The sequence below is a fragment of the Dermacentor andersoni genome, chromosome 7 (assembly GCF_023375885.2).
Source record: "Dermacentor andersoni chromosome 7, qqDerAnde1_hic_scaffold, whole genome shotgun sequence".
Classification (NCBI taxonomy): Eukaryota; Metazoa; Arthropoda; class Arachnida; order Ixodida; family Ixodidae; genus Dermacentor; species Dermacentor andersoni.
Window position 1 is genome coordinate 158,190,709 of NC_092820.1, and position 18,642 is coordinate 158,209,350.

The 18,642-nt window shown below is 46.0% G+C and overlaps 1 protein-coding gene across 1 annotated transcript in view; it reads right to left on the reverse strand.

Annotated features, from left to right (window-relative positions):
- The window catches only part of Sos (Son of sevenless), a 52,694-nt gene that overhangs the window by 17,699 nt on the left and 16,353 nt on the right, over window positions 1–18,642 (reverse strand). Inside the window, exons 8-15 of the mRNA XM_050180644.3 lie at window positions 10,403–10,530; window positions 9,396–9,526; window positions 8,321–8,515; window positions 4,452–4,569; window positions 3,972–4,049; window positions 3,355–3,564; window positions 2,394–2,528; window positions 97–253 (exon numbers count right to left, since the gene is read on the reverse strand). Of these exons, the coding sequence (XP_050036601.1) occupies window positions 97–253; window positions 2,394–2,528; window positions 3,355–3,564; window positions 3,972–4,049; window positions 4,452–4,569; window positions 8,321–8,515; window positions 9,396–9,526; window positions 10,403–10,530 (1,152 nt within the window). The remainder of the gene's footprint in view (window positions 1–96; window positions 254–2,393; window positions 2,529–3,354; window positions 3,565–3,971; window positions 4,050–4,451; window positions 4,570–8,320; window positions 8,516–9,395; window positions 9,527–10,402; window positions 10,531–18,642) is intronic.

Genomic DNA, 18,642 nt, shown 5'->3' on the forward strand with positions numbered 1-18,642 from the left:
TTCAATTCAATTCAATTCAGCTTTATTCAACATCTGCCAGATGTTGAATACCTTGAACCGCTTCACTAACATGCCAAAGCAAAGCCATGCACTGACCCTTCGCTGGATGACCTTGTTGATGGACTCGACCCACTTGCGCATGTTCTTGCCCTTGACACGGTCAAGGAAAGAACGAAGCTTTTCAAGCAGGGTGGGGTCCCGCTCAAAGTCGTAGTAGTGGTGGTCCACCCAGTGCCGTAGCACATTCAGCACTCTGCGTCACAACGGCAAAGCCCACAATGAGGAAATGTTTTGGTAACTGCAACACACACAGTGATGCGATTGGCCTACGCAGCTATGGTGCACGTTTCGGAGCAAATGTGAGACGCACATTCTTGCAAATTTTCAGATAAATACTGCAACAATGCTGGGCCAGGGTTGTCCCCTGACAGTTAACTTCAGGACAACCTATCGTGCTACTTCTGTACCTGTTAAAATGTAAAACATTACTGTAATGAATCAATCTTAATCAATGTTAATCGGTACATCTGTGGGCAAACGCACACACATGCAGTTCCATGTACTGCGTGTTTTCAATTTCACAATGCAATTCATGAGAGTCACGCATGCAATCAGTTATGTGGGTGGCAGCCTTTTTAGTGCCTCATGTTGATAAAAGTCAGTCCTCACATTATTTCAGTGCGAAATGAACGAAATATATATAAAAAAAAACAGTGCACTACACTCTAACTGTGATTATAAAGCCACAGTTGCCATTTCTATAAAACCACAATTTAGAACAATGGTCCAGTCTGTGCATTCTGCAATTTTTATGGGTCCAAGTTCTGCCATTTTTGCACTATATGACCTGGTTTGGCCAACATACCTGGCCCTAATACTAACGTTCTGCTGCTACTTGTTCCACAAACGTTTTACTAAAGGTTGCTCCATCGACTCATTATGCTGTCTGTGGCAGAGTTGCTGGCAGATCAGGATATTTTAGGGATGTTTCTGCATTACTGTGCATAAAAAGTAGAACACAACCAGTGTGACATATAGTGGACGGGGAATCGGGATCAATGGTTTGTCACTTTATAACATTTAGTGTGCGTGACATGGAAGAAGGAGCGGCAAAAACCATGAATAGGTTGGAGAGTAATGTTTTGCCTGCCAGTAACTCCACTTGTATATAAGGCACTTCAATACTCCTTGCTGGATAGCATTCATTAGGTGATGCCCTTTATAACCAGATCCAGTGGAGTGTCGTTGACATGATCTTCAAGGGAAACGGGAAATAAAACCTATAATCTAAAAATCGTATTATCCAATGCAAGCTCAAAGAAGTATGAAAATAAGCATACTCGGTGCAAAACTCAATAGCAAAGGTTCATGTGGAGTCGAGCGATGCTGCTCTGCACAACACATTATGCAGAGCAGCATTCCTTGACGCCACACGAACGGCAGCCGACGTGCTTTTATCTAGCAACGTTGAATAATAACTCGTCAGTTTGTGCTGAACTTTCTTCTTTTGCATATGCGTAAGAAAGTTTTTCTGGAAGCTAAAAAAAAAAAGAGAAGCTGCCGTTCCCCAACTTAACCGAGCAGCGGTTCACTGCCTCAGCATCATTTTACCGCTGGCAGCACGTCATGCGTGTTTTTCCTCCAGTGTGCCCAGGTTAAGCTTAACAAGTTGTTTGTGGGTTGTTGGAATGTTACTTAAGCTTATAGTGCACTGGAATCTGAAGCTATGAGCTTTAGAAGTACCAGTAAAAGCCCACTTCTGCAGTCATATTATTCAATTTCAGGTGAAAATGTGATGCAATGGCCATATGAAAATATACTGCTCCTATGGGACATTGGCCAGGAAAATAAAAAGAAACATGTCCCCAAAAAACATATGCAGAATCGTATCAACGGGATTCCACTGTACACATACCAAATAGGCTAGAAATTATTGCTGGGCCCCTTTACCAACAGCGTGCTTCTAAGAACTGACTGACCACCATAAAAATACAGTTGGCGTGCATTCACTTCGTAGCACACATCAACTGCAACTTGTGTTCCATGGGGGCAGGAAGAGACGGGGCCTGCCTATGAAGGCACAAAAGAATACAAATGGCATTGTTGCATTGCATTCAAGCATTCTATATAACCACTGCAGCCGAGTGGGCTCTCTATATGGCCTAGCCGGCCGCTGGCAAAACACTTGACACGCACGCACGCACATATACACACACATGCACCTCTTTCGTGACCGGCAACAGTTCTGTCTTTCATTGTATTACAGTCTATGCATGGAGTTCCCGCTAGGATTTTGAACACTGTTCAAGCCCTAACCCACTACAGACAGTTCTATCCACACAGACAGAATGGCTGTCATAAAACGTTTCTAGCACAGGTGCACGACTGCTTACCGAAACTGCACCGGCTGGCTGTACTCCTTACGGAAGCGCTTGAGGCACTCTCGGTGAAGGTTACGTGCGGCTTCAGCTTCAGCTCCTTCGCCATGCTCAGCCAAGGGAGGAGCCTGAGGCTCAGGAATATCGAACGTGCACATTCACGTTAAGGAAAATGCTCACAAATTTCAAGCATGCACTGCTGATGCAGTGTTACCACTTGACACGGTACTACGAGAAATGGAATGGCTATTAAGAGAAAGAAAAGTCGTCCCAACAATACAAGCCACTCTACAAAGGAGTATTCCGGGCTTTATACTGTGGCTATGTATCTGGTAAGCAGCCATGTTGTAACCAAGGCCAGAAGTTCCAGCTGCAGCTTCATTTTGAAGCGAGAATGCCAATCAAAATTTTGTAACTAAGCTAAGACACTTGTCCGACAGGAGTATCCGAAAAGAGCATGCGAGCAGCATTTAAATAACTACTGTCACTGTTGTGTAGTTGGGGGATCGACCTATATTCCGGCCCGACCTATAGTACGGTTTTTACGGTACTCAATGAAGGGTCGGCGCTAGTTCTCAAAACACATTATGTTTTTTTAAATGTTACAAGCGTCCAAGCCTAGTGAAACCGCCATTCTTGCTCTGCCAATGAAGGTAATTGCATTGTTAAAGCACAGACACCTTGATAGTCTTAGCACTTTCAAACAAGCAGTGTGTTGCTTGGGCTGTTGGATTCAATGCTGTCTTCTCTTTGCTCGAGTCACCCTAATAATGCTGTAGTCATTCCTGCAGCCAAGAGTGAACCCGCGACCTTGAGTGCATAGTGTAGTGCACTTAGCGCACTATGTTTGCAGGGTCAACTTTCCTTTGCCTCACGGTGCTGCCCACTTGATGCGCTTTCTTTGTGCATATCAACATTGCGTGCCCCGAAAGGTCAAATGTCAACTGCAGTGAGAGAGAAAAGAAAGAAAGGATATCTCTCAGAGAGCAGGTCGAGGAGCTCGTGTGGCTGGCAGAACGACCGGAAGGTGGTGAGGAAGGTGCGCACGAACATGGGGTCCGCATACATGTGGTACGTCAGCCGCTCCACGAGCTTGAGAAGGGTTGCGCCTCGGATGAGTGGCACGCCCGCATTCGTTTTACTCTCCTCCAGCACCACCTGGGACTCGGAGTCCTCCAGCGAGAACCTGCAGACAGTGAGGCAAGAATGAGGCGGTTGAGCATGGCAAATCATTAAAAACTTTTTAAAATAAAGGGGGGGGGGGGGGGGGGCCTCTTGAGGGTGCACAGCACAGATGATACAAGAGCAAGGAAGGCAGTCTTGGACCTCACAGACAAGTGCTTCCTTCTGTTTTCACGTTACAAGATCGTACCAATGGCAACACAGAATTTGCCACATTTATTTTATGATTTGTTTCTATGTATGCCATACTACAAGCCCTCAAGGGTCTGAGTCAATACGTGTGAATATATTCGCCGAGTTCACTGGTATTTCTTGAAACACACTCGGTGGATGGGGCAATGAGACCCAAGCACAAGGCAGAGCCTAAAAATGCCACCAAGCCAAATTGCAAGTCAGAATGGAGTTGCTGACCTGTAGTTCTCGGGTAGACGCAGCGGATGCTTCTTCTCTTCGTCAGACAGGATGCTGTCCAGGGTTCGCTCCAGCATGCTGCACAGGATGCAAAAAAATCAACAAGCACAATGCAGCCGACTCCACAGTAAAGCCAAGATGCTTGCCTGTTTATACTCAATCTTTAGAGACTTCCCTTCTAAACACTCGCAATCTGCACTAAAATGATTTTGTACCTCAAAGGCATACGGAAATGTACATGCCACATGCTGTACACTATAGTCAAACTTCATTATAATAAAGCTGCACCAGATGCACCACCACCTTTGTTATATTTGACATCTATTAGAGGCATATATTCATCACTCGCTGCATATCGACAAGACTTCTTCTGAACTTTCATGTCACATGCAGAGCTATGGCTCTCCCGAGCGGTGCAGAAACCCTGGCTACCATCTTTGCACGCATTGTTTTGCTTCTGACAAAAGAACTTGAGCTTACCTGCGCATGTTTAGCATGACAAGACTTGCCATCCAGTTGCTCTTCTCCTCGGCATTCTTGGCAAAAAGCACAATGTGTGGAGCATCACGCGGTGCTATCTCGAAGGCAAACTTGAGCTCTGCAAAAAGGAGGCACGAAGAATAGGCACAGCTTGTCAAAAACACCTTTAAGTCGCAGACAGCACTGAAAATATTATAGACAAAATAACAACCGCTAGTAGACTTCCCAGGAAGAGCACAACAAAATAGCCTAAATGGTTCGAGAAATGGTTGATTTCGTTTGCACATTCTTTTCTTACTGCCATTTGTACATTCAGTCCAAGCCCCTTCACACAGAGGTTTTAGAAAGCTGCAAGGGTGTGCTTTATCTGAATGGTTCGTGTGGCAACTGTCTACAGCAGAGGTTTCCAAACTTTTTCTCCCCCCACGGAACCTAACCAGAGATGTTTTATTTTTTGGCCACTTCGGCCCCAGAGAGAGAACGCGAGAGAGAGTAAACAGAGGAAAGGCAGGGAGGTCAGCCAAACAAGCGTCCGGTTTGCTACCCCAGTACCTAGTTGGGCTCTGAACCCCCGAGAGCCCAACCGGGTACCAGGGGGTCAAGCGCTTGCTCAAAAACAAAATTCATGCACACAGACCCATGCTACTCAAATGAGCACTCCCTGCTTCCTTTAAGTATTGCGGAATGATGAAATAGGTAAAGCGAAATAGGTAAAGCGTATGCTAAGCAGGAAACAACTAAAAACAACAGCAGAAGAATCCATGCAGAACTTCATCTGCCCGAAAATTTATCCAAATTCTTCCATGACAAAGAAAGCCACGACATATGTCCCACTAATGGGCTAATATTGAAGCCTCTGGGCACGTGCCGACACATATTTAACTTAGATGCTTCTACAGCTGCACAACCTAAAAACTTGCAAAAATTTGAAACCAACATGGGTACTGCGGGTCTCAAAGGTGCCGTCACTGTTTCCAGTGAGGTACCTTTCTGCCGATAAGATTCAAGGTTTTCTGCAGTAAAGTGACACCAATCGGTTTGCTTGTAAAGATACTGAATCTTTCAGGCACAAATCATTCACGTTTTCACAAAAACAAAATTTTGGAGGGGGCATTCTAAGAAAGCTAGGTCGAGTAAGAAAGAAACCACAAGAGAGAACCATGCTTTCCAAAAAGAAAAAAGAAAAGAGGACTTGGCTTTCTAGAGTGCTTATTCATACGTGCAGTGAACAAAGAAAAGATTGGCCCAATTGAGGTGTGCCACAACCATTCTTTACTGCTGGTTTTGGGTTCATTCCGTCAACATTCTTCATTTCCTGTTTTGAAGTAGTGCTCATGTGGCTTGATTGTGCTCCATAATAGTGCATAATTCCTCAATTTTTTAGTTGTGAGTTAAGCCAATTGGCCTTTTCTTCTTTGTCATTTAATCCTTGTTTTTAATTTACCCTTGTGGTGCACCAAGGAATTATTATGTAACCCTGTCCCATCACCCTTATCTTGGTAGTTTGTGCATGGCATCTTGGTGAATGTCACAATGAATCAAAGAAATGACTACAACCTGGCATATTACAGCAAAATCTCGCCAATTCCTATGTTGTAGAACTGAAGAACTTTTTTAAATTATAAAAATGTTGAATAATCAAATGGATCGAGTAAATGACAAACAAATGTTTGCTGCATCGACATGCCTTTACCTAGTGAACGAATTAGTCACCTCATTTCTATTTGCATGAATTCTGCATGAAAAATTCTTGACACCTCATGAAAACAGAGCTTGAAGTTCACACTCAAAGGACACTTTTGTGGATGTCTTCAACGTCTTTCAACTCTTGTTCTCAGGTAGACAGAGCAATAAGATTAGTCTTATTGGATTTCTTAAATCGTGGAGAAGCCATCGATAGCCAGCTTATCAAAATCTGAGAGACAGATTTTGTGGAAACTTAACACAGAAATATAAGTTGGATAAACTATTGAAATTCGACCTTTTATGCAAATAAGTACAGTCGTCAATTGATTTTTTTCTACATAAAAAGGAGCCGTAAGATTTTCCAAATTATCGGGCAATAGAAAAAACTTAATTTCAATGAGAAAACAGCTCATTTTCATGAATTTGGGAGTCGGTGACGAATGATATGGTTTCGTGCCACATACATAGATGATATCTTCGCATCGGTGGTACGAATTAAGTGAAGCCAGCCACACTTTCGCGTGCATTTCACCCCCGCTGCTGAGAGCGTCGCCCGCACTGGGACGATGCTATCAGAAAAAAGTGCCTGCAGCAGGAAGCAAATGCTTCGTCTGCCTCTCGCACCCGTGGGTCCCCAAAACTCGAGATTACACAACCTCTAATACAGTTAAAGCTCGATCTAACGAAACTTGATATTAAGAAGTTCCCGATCTAACGAAGAAATTTCCATTCCCCGGCAAGTACCCATAGGTTTCAATGCTGTCATCAACACTAACAAAACTTGATTAACAAAAACCAATTTAACAATGTTTTTCCTGAAATCAATGAGCAGAAGAAGCGGTGATTTCTTTCGAATTTTGACACATATAGGTTTTTCTTTGAGCGTGCGCTCTAACGCCATCGTGTTGAAACATCTAGGTGCCCTAGTCAAGGCCCTAGCTTTATTTTGGCGAGACTGCAGGCCGTGCCCATGCACGGAACAACAGACTCTGCAGTCGGTAGCACTCTTATGTACCAAATGGCTCTAGGGGCGGTGGTGGTTACTTTCGTTAGTTCATAGTTTCAGTGAAAGATGGCGCTTATCATCTTCTTGCAACTTTGTCTTAATGAAGTGTTTTCTTCCTTTCCCTTGCTCAACCTGCTCGCACAATCACTGCATTTGTTCTCCGCGACTTTGCGTATCGGCAGCCTGTCACAACTTCACGTGACCGTCTACCCGGCCTGCATGGCCAGCACATGGAGCCTCCCAAGGAGAAAAGAAAAGTGCTCAACCTCGAAGAAAAGGTGAACATAATTTATGCTGTCACAAGAGGACGCAAGAAATACGACGGTTAGCGGCACATACAATGCTGCAGTAGCCTTTGAGTGTCACCATGTTACAATTTTACATTTTGAAGGACCGAATCCCTATCTCAATTTTGCGAACTTCCCGATTTAACAAAATCAGAGCGAGATCATTACTTTGATAAATCGAGTTTCAACAGTACTAAAGACATGGGAGAACAGCCTACGTGGTGCCAAGCCATCTCAGCATGCCTACTGTTTGCACATGCAGCAGATTACTTCTAAAGCAGGGTGCGCGGCTGCATATGTGCTCGTGCTCAGCCGTGCTTACAGCCATGCGTAGCCACGGCCAGCAGAGTTACAAGCCAACCTATCTCCCCAATTGACCCCTTACCCCCCCTGCCCCTTCGCAGGTGCAGGATCACGTTACCACGAGCTCGCTCCCCACCCTCTTTCCCTTTTCTCTCGCTGGAAGGCATCACTCGTGAAGCCACCATCTTTCTTGTGCCACCCTCGCACACTTTCACTTGCCCCTAAAGCACACAGTGCATGGGTGTGGGTGCGACTTTATACGGACCATGATGCAGTTCCACTTAGGCAGTTGCTATTGTAATACAGGGGGCAATTTGAGACTGGAGTTTGCAAGCAGCCACTTGTAGTTCAATCATTTGACCATTTACATCTGCCGAAGTTTCAATTTATTGTCTTGGCATTCCTTTACAGCGGCAGTGAAATTTTGTTATGTTGAAATCGCATACAAACACATTTTGTTATACCGAGGTTTAACTGCACATATATCTACAAGTTTTAAGCACCGCCACTTGAGGATTCATGATTTAGAAAATTTCTTTTTTTTAACCAAGATCCCAAACTCTGCCCTTCAACAAACATGTGCATACCATCAGTGTCTTCTCGGTCGAGGATCTCCACCCTGCGTAGGAAGAAGCACTCCTTGAGGCGGTACTCAGGCGTTGGTCCTCCGGTGACGCTGGAGCGCTTATTGCTGTGCTTGCACAGCAGCACCAGCCCATCAAACAGGAACAGGTGCCGCTCGGTCAGCCGGCGGCCAGAGCCCACTTTGCCAAGGGTTCCCTCTGCACATGCCGGACAAAATCTCTCATGCACTTTGAAATTTTTTGTCATCCCGATGCAGTGAATCAGTCATTGAGAAGCCTGAACGAGTTATCCGCACAGCTGGAATCGTAAGCAAACAATGCAAGTATGTTTCTCATTGAAACTCGTTTTCTTCTGACTACTAGATTATTTGGATGTTTTCGCAGTCTCATCTGTGTCCGGAAAATTGATCAGCAGCTGAGCATTTTTGTGGTGTGCGGCTAAACTTGGAAGATGAAAAACTGGGAGCTCACCATGCTCTAGTTTCAACCGTAGGTTTTTGTTTTCTTTCTTTACTAGTGATATTTAAGCGGTGTAATGTCAATATGTGTTACAGGAGAAACAATACACGCTATGCATACTTAAATGCAAGAAGACTTTGTATTTTCACAGCTATGACAATGCTGAAGACCAGGGCATGGCTCAGGACAAGCCTAACCTTCTACATCTCGGCACTCCCACAGAGTTTCCAGACACCTAGGAGGTGTCTGGCAAGGAGGAGTATAACAAAGAGCTTTATGGCTGTGCCACCTCAAGTCCATCCAAATCGGTAGCAAGTGCAGGGATGCTGCAAGCAAGAGGTTAGCGGTATGTATCATGCCATTGTAACTAAAGCAATGTGTGGCGCACACATACTATATTTGCGGAATGAAATCTGCCAGAGAAAATTGCTAGGCCTAAACTAGGTCTAACTACTTACTCAGGCCTAAATTGACGTGCTTCATTCAGCAAGAATAGTACATGGCGATGGCACACACCACCACAAAGTGCATGTTGCACAAGGCGTGCTGTACGCTGCCAACACAGCTCGCATTAGTGGCAGACATGACAGAGACGGGACTGGTGGGCGACCATTCTTACCCATGATGTATTCGTTGCAGCACTGGCCAATGTCTCGCCCTTCCCAGCCATCGACAGCCTTCTGCAGCTCCTTCATCTTGTGCAGCGCTATGGCTCGGCGGTCACGGCTGTGCATGCGCAGGGACGCCTCTCTGCAATTAATGTTTAAGGTGATGCTGAAACAATTTTGATTCTCGTGGACAAATGCACTGGTTTCATAAGAGAAATTCTTATAAACATCAAGGGGCAATTTTAAGAGCATGTTAAGTAACACTGCATAGCATGTTAAGTAACATTACATATCCCTGTTCATTAAATGTGATGCCCTTGCAAGCATGTTATCCCACCCTAGGCCAGCCTGTATACAATGCACGAGTGCTGTTACTCAAGCTACCACAATAAACGCCTCATGACCTTCAATACTTCACCAGTGTTACTCAAACCTTCTCTTCAATAACATATTTATAGTAGTATTTATTGATGGCACAAGTGTTACAATGTTGGCATGTGTAGACAGCACGGATTACACGGGTGTGAGAGAAACTTGCTTCCTGTTTTTTCGTTGCGGGACATAGATGCACACAACTGACCGCGTGCTTACCTGTGCTTCATGGATGTGCCAGAGCCTACCACGAGCAAGCTGAGTCTCAATTCCTTCAGCGTGTCTCATTGAGGAACTATTCCTTGTATGTACTTTGGCTAGCTGGTGTTTCAGTAAAGAAAGAGTAATAAATTCCCTCTTTGTACAATTTCACCATGGGGTTGTTCTTTCTTTTGTTGCCAAGAGCCATTCACACCTGACAAGCTTTGCTCACCCGCCATGTGCACTACTGCTACAGTTTCATTAAGGAAATCTCCACCATTTAAACAACAGTTCAGCATTCAAATGGCAAGAAAGCAACACAACTTTTGCTCCACTTACGGTACGCCATTTCAGAAGATAGCCAGCTTACAGTGACAAGCTGAATTGGCCAATTGTAGATTGCTTTCACAATCAAAAGATGTTTGGCTTAACCCCAAGCTCTTACCCAGGCCTTTTACGTGGCAGCTTGTCGGCACAGGTACGTGTTAGCTGGGCTTTGAGCCTCCGGAGCAATCCTTCTGCCTGCTCCAATGTTTCCCTATCTTCTTCAGATGGCGCCATCTGCTGCAACACCTGCACGTAGACAGAAGAAATATCAATATGCTGAGTTGGGCATGTTGAAGTGGCCTCAACAAACCTAACTCTGCCACATCACTTCTTCTGAATGTATGCAAAGAGTCAATTCTCAGCTTGAACTGAATTCTTACAAAAACAGAGCGTCAGCGAATCCAATTCATAAAATTCCCCAACTTTTGCAGCTAAAAATTTTCTGACCAAGTAAGCATCAGAACGCAGCAATACCACTTTCAACACATGTCCAAAAGAGTGTGCCAATACTCGAACCCGAGTGAAAGATGTTCGAACAATGCGATTCGTGAATCGAATATCCACTATTTCATTTTTTTGAATAAAGATCCAGCCGCAGTGCAGGTGCCTTGATACATGCAGCTGTTCCACGGCCTCTGTTGGTGCACGATTCGTTACGATCGACAGGACCGAATGAAACAATCCTCATTCGTGACATAGACAGAGGGGACAGCAATAAAATAACTAATTTAATTATGGGGTTTTACGTGCCAAAACCACTTTCCGATTATGAGGCACGCTGTAGCTGAGGACTCCGGAAATTTCTACCACCTGGGGTTCTTTAACGTGCACCTAAATTTAAGTACACGGTTGTTTTGCATTTCGCCCCCATCGATATGCGGCCGCCGTGGCCGGGATTCCATCCCGCGACCACGTGCTCAGCAGCCCAATTAACAACATAGCCACTGAGCAACCACGCGGGCAAAGCCATAAAATCAGCGCGTACGGAAAGCATGTGTGAAGATCTGACCGATCAGCCACCCGATTACACGCACATCGTATCGAATACGTGTGGCGACACGCGCGCGCGCGCGGATGAACTTGTGACGCATGCGCTCGGGGCAGCTGCTGGCTAATCCCCTGCGGACCCGAACGGCGCTTCAACAGACGTCTAATCTGTGCACGCAATCTAGGGACCGATCGCCAACGAGCAGCCTGCACGAATATGTTGGCAGGAAGTTTCCAGCGGCGGCTTACAGACGGTAATCACATAAGCCGGTGGCGACTTTTTGTCACGGCAACATGGCCTAGGCAGTTAGGCCTAATCAGCTGTCGGCGACTGAAGTTAACAGTTTGGTGCCAAATTGACGCCGATCTCACTGCAGCGGCAGCTTGGCACTGAGACAGCCGATAGACTGCCTCGTAAAGGAAAGCTAGTGCACGGGATGGCACCAAAGTTGTTCACGGCCACCACCTCTGAGACACCATGTAAGGCGGCCGGCCTCTCGTTCCGGATGAGTTTGGTAAACGCGTATCGGCACCTTCTCGAATCTTTGAGCAATCCGGCACAAGACTAGCTTGGCATTCACACGGCGGAGGCGAAATGGCATGCTATTAGTGGGCTAACCGTCCGGCTGGAGATGCATTTGCCCGCTTTGTGGGTCCCGGCAGACTTGGACAGCGCACGACCCATCGCGCAAGCTTGTGGCCCTCGCGATTTCAGAATCTTCAAATGACGCCGAACACCACAGCGAAAAGGAATTACACGACCCGACCACGCGGAGCAGGAGACGCGCCTGTCGTTAACGCGTGCGCGCGGCTTCGGAGTCCCTACACGTGTGACAAAGGGCGATCGTCCACAAGCGTGCACAAAATGCCCGCCTCAATGCGCGTAGTTCCGCCGCTCCCCTCAGTGAAACCGTTCGTGTTTTGGTTTGAGAAAAGTTTATTGAGAAAGTGTATTATGCTGTATTTTTTCTATTTATCCAATTAATAAGTACAACATTGTTTTCCATTTAAACATAACTTATACATAAATGCGCGTTTTTTTCTTCAAATTAAAAAAAAAAAAAGAAAGAGGAAGAAATCTTGCGTTCATTAAGCGAAAGCAAATAACAAGCATCTCGAAGGCAATGCTTTGCCGTATTGCAAACAGCGGAAGTGACACAGCCTCCGTGATCACTTACTGCAATGTGAACCAACGAAGGCAAATTCATTCTTTTTTTTTTTTCTTGGCAAGCCAGGCAAGTAACAACGTCAAGTGTTACATTAAAGGGTCCCTGAAACATTTCTTGAACATACAGTTTCAGGAGGGAAGCGGGAGACGCACGGTCCGATTCGGTGTCCGATCCGGCGTCCGACGCGCCGGAATCGAGGAGTTTTGCCGTGCCGAAGCGCCGGATCCATGGCCGGATCGGACGTCCGGCGTGCGACAAACCGGGCAGATTTCGATCTTCCGACAACCGCACCGTCGTTTGGCCGCAGCCAATGACAGCGCGGCTAGCATGTGACGTTCTCTGACGTTCCCTCCACGGAGGCTGCGCGGGCTGGCCTGTATCTCGCAGTCTTTTTTTATTTTTCATTGCCTGCTGCAGTTTGTTTCCGACCCGAAATAGTTACTAGTTCAGTAAAACTATCTCGAACGTGTGCTTGTTATGCAAAGCAGCGCCTAGTACACTAGCACTAAGCTACTGGCGAGATCGGGAGCCGGGACGAGAGGGCATTTCGCGGGCAGACAGCACACACCGACCGTCTGAGCGAGGCTGGTCGCTTCGCTTGCACGTTTGCCCTTCGCAGCGACTGCGTCGAGTAAACCAATTGTATTTAATCCCGGGCGACCTAAGTGTACAGTGTTAATTGTTTTGGCAAAAATAAGCGCCCTTCGGCGAGCTCGGGCTGGATCGCAAGCGCCGTCGGCCGCAGCGTCCGCCTAGCTAGGCCTACCAGCCCTATCGCTGGCTGTTAGCGGAGTCGTCAGTGGTCAACGTGCCGTCGTGTTGTGTCACTCGCAGGGGCACAGTTTTATTGACACTGTTCGCGTAAAGCGAAGCAGTGCTGTGCGGAGTTGTTCTCGACGTGGATACGAAGTCGAGCTGGGGGGGGGGGGGGTGCTTGATCTGGGCGGAGCTTACGCGCCGCTCGATCTTTCGGATGCACGCACCGTGTGCCCCGAATCGTCGTATGCCGCACGCCGAAGCATTCCGCGCCGCTTGTTTGATCGGGCGCCAAATCGTACCGTGTGTCTCCTGAACGCTAGGCCGCATACCGTGTTTGCGTAACAAAACGGCAGCACCGGGGCATGCACGCCGAGGACGAAGTGTAAGCGCTCTTTTGTCATTATTGAGATCGGTTGCTTGTTCTGATGCTGCCTCATGATCTCGAGCGTACCAGAATCTTGGAAGAATGCAAACATATTCCTAATCCATAAGAAAGGAGACGCCAAAGACTTGAAAAATTATAGACCGATCAGCGTACTGTCCGTTGCCTACAAAGTATTTACTAAGCTAATCGCAAATAGAATCAGGAAGAACTTATACCCCTGACACACGGGCACTCTAAAGTCCTTTAGGTAAGGGGACATCTACCGGAAAGGCGTTCAAGTGCAGTGACACACGACAAAGGAGTATCTCCTTTACGGCAAAGTTCCTTTTCGGGAAAGGAGATCGCGCAACTACTTTTCGAGCGGAAAAGGAGTTACTCTCGCACACAGCGTGCACAACTCGTCAATAGAAGGAAACCTGCCACACAACTACGGTGCCCATAGGTATTTTTTTTATCTTGCAAAAATGTTTTAATTGTTAGCGGTGATACAATTTGTCGAATAGTGAAGATTTCCTCTAGCTATACTCTCAAACGCTCGCATAACGTCGCTAGTGCCGCCATGTTGAATTCCGGCAGTGTCGTCGTCGTTTGCTGCGCGCATGTGGCGTGTTCACGTCGCGAGATGGAGACTGCACAATCAGCGCCCGCAGGAAATACCCAGAAGAAACCACAGTTGTTGGAATAACAGACTGAATAAAACGCGTTACGCCTGCACGCACATAGGAAGGGACGACAAAGACGTGAAAAAGGACGACAGAAACGTGGGCATCACGTACAGCAAAACGAGCAAAACACCGGCTGCACATAGTTGCTGGACCAAGTTAAATGGCTGCTAACAACGCAAAAACGCGAATAAAAGAAACGACTATAGGCATTATTAGCCATCAACAATAAAAAAATATATTTTTAGGTTCTACAGTAGCTAAGTGTAATTAAATACGCAGCTTTTTAAGAATGTTTTTTCTCTTGTGGCTTTAACATCCAGCGCTATTTTTCTTGCGGCGTTCATCTGAGCAACTACCTAAAGAAGTTCAGTGCAGTGCCGTGTGTCATCGGCGCAACTCCTTTCTGCAAAGGGTCCTTCAGAGTAGCAAAAGGGGTTTACTGGAAAGGACTTTAGTTTTGCCCGTGTGTCAGGGGCATTAGACTTCTGTCAACCAAAAGACCAGGCAGGATTTCATAAAGGCTAACCAACAATAGACCACGTTCACACTATCAATCAGGTGATAGAGAAATGTGTGGAAAATAAGCAACCCTTATATATAGCTTTCATTGATTACGAGAAAGCGTTTGATTTAGTCGAAACCTCAGCAATCATGAAGGCATTATGGAATCAGGGTGTAGACGAGCCGTATGTAAAAATACTGAAAGATATCTATAACGGCTCCACAGCCACAATAGTCCTCCATAAAGAAAGCAACAATATCTCAATAAAGAAAGGCGTCAGGCAGGGAGATACGATCTCTCCAATGTTATTCACAGCGTGTTTACAGGAGGTATTCAGAGACCTGGATTGGGAAGAATTGGGGATAAGAGTTAATGGAGAATGGCTTAGTAACTTGCGATTAGCTGATGATATTGCCTTGCTTAGTAACTCAGGGGACCAATTGCAATGCATGCTCACTGACCTGGAGAGGCAAAGCAGAAAGGTGGGTCTAAAAATTAAGCTGCAGAAAACTAAAGTAATGTTTAACAGTCTCGGAAAAGAACAGCAGTTTACAATAGGTAGCGAGGCACTGGAAGTGGTAAGGGAATACATCCTTAGGGCAGGTAGCGACTGCAGATCCGGATCATGAGACTGAAATAATCAGAAGAATAAGAATGGGCTGGGGTGTGTTTGGCAGGCATTCTCAGATCATGAACCGCAGGTTGCTATTATCCCTGAAGAGAAGAAAAGTGTATAACAGCTGTGTCTTACCAGTACTCACCTACGGGGCAGAAGCCTGGAGGCTTACGAAAAGGGTTCTACTTAAATTGAGTTTGACGCAATAAGCTATGGAAAGAAGAATGATAGGTGTAATGTTAAGGGATAAGAAAAGAGCAGATTGGGTGAGGGAACGAACGCGAGTTAATGACATCTTAGTTGAAATCAAGAAAAAGAAATGGGCATGGGTAGGACATGTAATGAGGAGGGAAGATAACCGATGGTCATTAAGGGTTACAGACTGGATTCCAAGAGAAAGGAAGCGTAGCAGGGGGCGGCAGAAAGTTAGGTGGGCAGATAAGATTAAGAAGTTTACAGGGACAACATGGCCACAATTAGCACATGACTGGGATAGTTGGAGAAGTATGGGAGAGGCCTTTGCCCTGCAGTGGGCATAACCAGGCTGACGATGATGATGACATATTCGGTAATTGTTAAAGTACACACCCTTACCAAAAAGTTGGGCGATTCAGAGGAAGAAAAATTTCTGGGATGAACTGGCAGTTTACAACAGCAACAGTAACCTATCTAAACAAAATCTAATTAAGCATAGACCACCTGTAACGCAAGTCGCTGAAGTCATGGATACCCACAATATAACCAAAACACTATTTTTCAACGGCTGCAAACATGCAAAACATGCAGACCAAGCAGCCACGTGAATCAGAGAATCAAAGTGTGCGACCGGGATGTTTCCATCCATTTGAAATTTGTGAAAAGTAAACGTCTGAGGACCCATGGTCTTCGCATGAAGCAATGTAAATAAGATTTAAAAAAAAGAAAGAGGAGAATTGTAAGTCACCAATTAACTTTTCAGACATGCTCAATTATTTGGAATTCAATGTGGCACCACCAATGACTCCACAGAACTGATGCTCTAGAACGGGGATCGAAATTTCGTACGCTGTACATACAGTGCCTCATTTTATTTCTCAGACTTATCAGCGTGTGCGATGTCAAAAACAAGTTGCCACCGGTGCACTTATTTTCATTGTGAAGGTGGTTTCTCCGCTTTCCAAGTGCTATACAGACACGGCAAAGCGTTTTGTTGACTTTAGTCTGAAACTGCAACTTTGCTCGCTGGCTACCAACGAGGCAGCTCTGTTAGGCCCAGCTGGCGAAACTGCTGGGCAGCAAAATATCAAACACACAGCAAAATTCGTGAAAAAAATTTTCTGTGAGGCTAGAGTCGCAAAAAACTGTACTTTCTGGACACAAACTAAACAGCCAAAAAGCAACAATATGCATGCATTTGGGATGGAGCGTGCACCATTGAAAAGCGGCAACCCACGCAACCTACAGAGCGAATACATATACTGCACTGCCGCCTCTGCTCTGGCGGCATTTTTACTGCCCGTTGTTTGTTTGCCCAGAGTCCCCTCCCCCTCCTCTGCATTCTCCTTGAGCACTCTCTTCACTCCGGCCTCATCTGGAGAGCTCCACCACATTAAAAAGAGCCAACTGCCTCACTTGTCTGCGGCATTTTCTGGCAGCTGCATTACTATAAGTGGCATTTCGTCTTGCAAGGCCGCACTATATGGTGGATCCACACGACGGACTAAATCCATTCTTTTCCGCGACAGACGGTGCATCACGTGACTATGCGTCACGGATTCATGCCATCCACGACCCCCACGGACGGAAAATGCCGAGCTATTTGGCGGAAGTTGGCGTTGCTCGTGGCGTTGCTCCGCCTATCGGGCCTGCTCTCCTCTCTTGTTTATGTTTCTCCCACGCCGCGTTGCGCGCACCCGGGCTGCTCGGAGGCGCGCGCTCTGCAGCAATACTAAACAATTGTTAGCATGATTACGCCAAAGAGGGCAAAATTTCCCGCGGATATTCGTTCGTCCGTTGCCATTGCCGTGGCGCAGTGACGACAAGGAGCACGAGCCGCATGATGCCGGGGAGTTGCCAAATCCTAGCTTTGGAGAAGCCGTTGCGGCTCTGGACCTCCTCCGCAGGTACGTCGCACCTCACAGCGACGCTGACAGCAATGCGGCCTTCCAGGGTATTGAGAAACGTGTGGCCAAGAAACGGCAAGCCACCATTCTAGACTGTTTTAAGTCCTAAGCGCACTCTGTGGAAATAAATTGTCTATAGTTGAAGCTGCACTTTTTTCATTCATTTTCGGAGCTTTCCTCACTGTTGCGTTTTCCCGGCTGTTACGTTTTTTTTCCCCGGTCCAGTGAAAAACGTATGAACGGGGTTCCACTGTATTTAATGTTTGCAAGTTTCTGTCATGACATAGTACGCTCTGAAGCGTTTATAAAACACACAGAGCATCAGGAGCAAACAAGTTTCTTCACGTGCACAGGGCTCTTCAGAGAGCATGAATTATCATTGTACAGAGACCTGTTGTAGTTGCTGAGTGGTTTTAGCATTGCGCTGCTAAGCACAAGGTAGCAGGATCAAATCCCGCACGTGGCGGAATCAGTTCGATGGGAGTGAAATGCAAAAGCACCCATGTAAATTATTCCGCAGTCCCCCACTAAGACGTGCCTCATCATTGTATCTTGGTTTTGGGACGTAAAATCCGACAATTTGATCTTTTTTTTATCACTGTACAGCCTTTAAAGCTTGGCTACATAAGCAATGTAGCCTGATAGACTATGCAAGTTCATGTTTTACGCCTATACTATGCCTGTGGGGGTGAAAACTTGCCATACTTCTGCTCAAATTTTATGTTTAATTGGTCGCAATTGACCTTTTGGTACATTAAAAAAATATTCACATTTACGAAAAGTGATTACTCGATTCTAAGAGCAAATAGAATAGGACAGTATTCAATTCGTTATTTAGAAGTTTTGAATATTTGCACACCCCTACTAAGCATATATGTCAGTGCTTTGACCGGCCTCTGGGTTCCTTGGTGCTGAAATTTTCCTTGCTCCTGCCAAAGCCAGGTTTTTACCCCAGTTTGCCATTGAAGCATCCTGTTGGAACACAAGTACTTTAGAGCAAGGGTCTAAAACCATCTTCAAGTTTGATACTTGGTTAGGTTTGTAGTTTGGAAATTGTATTTAAGCATATAGCCAGATTAGTAGCAGACACAGAGGTTTCCACCTGGCAGCTGGTGTTGTCCAGATGCAAGAGGCAGTACAATGTGGGTGAGCTGGGGACGTATTCTGCGACAA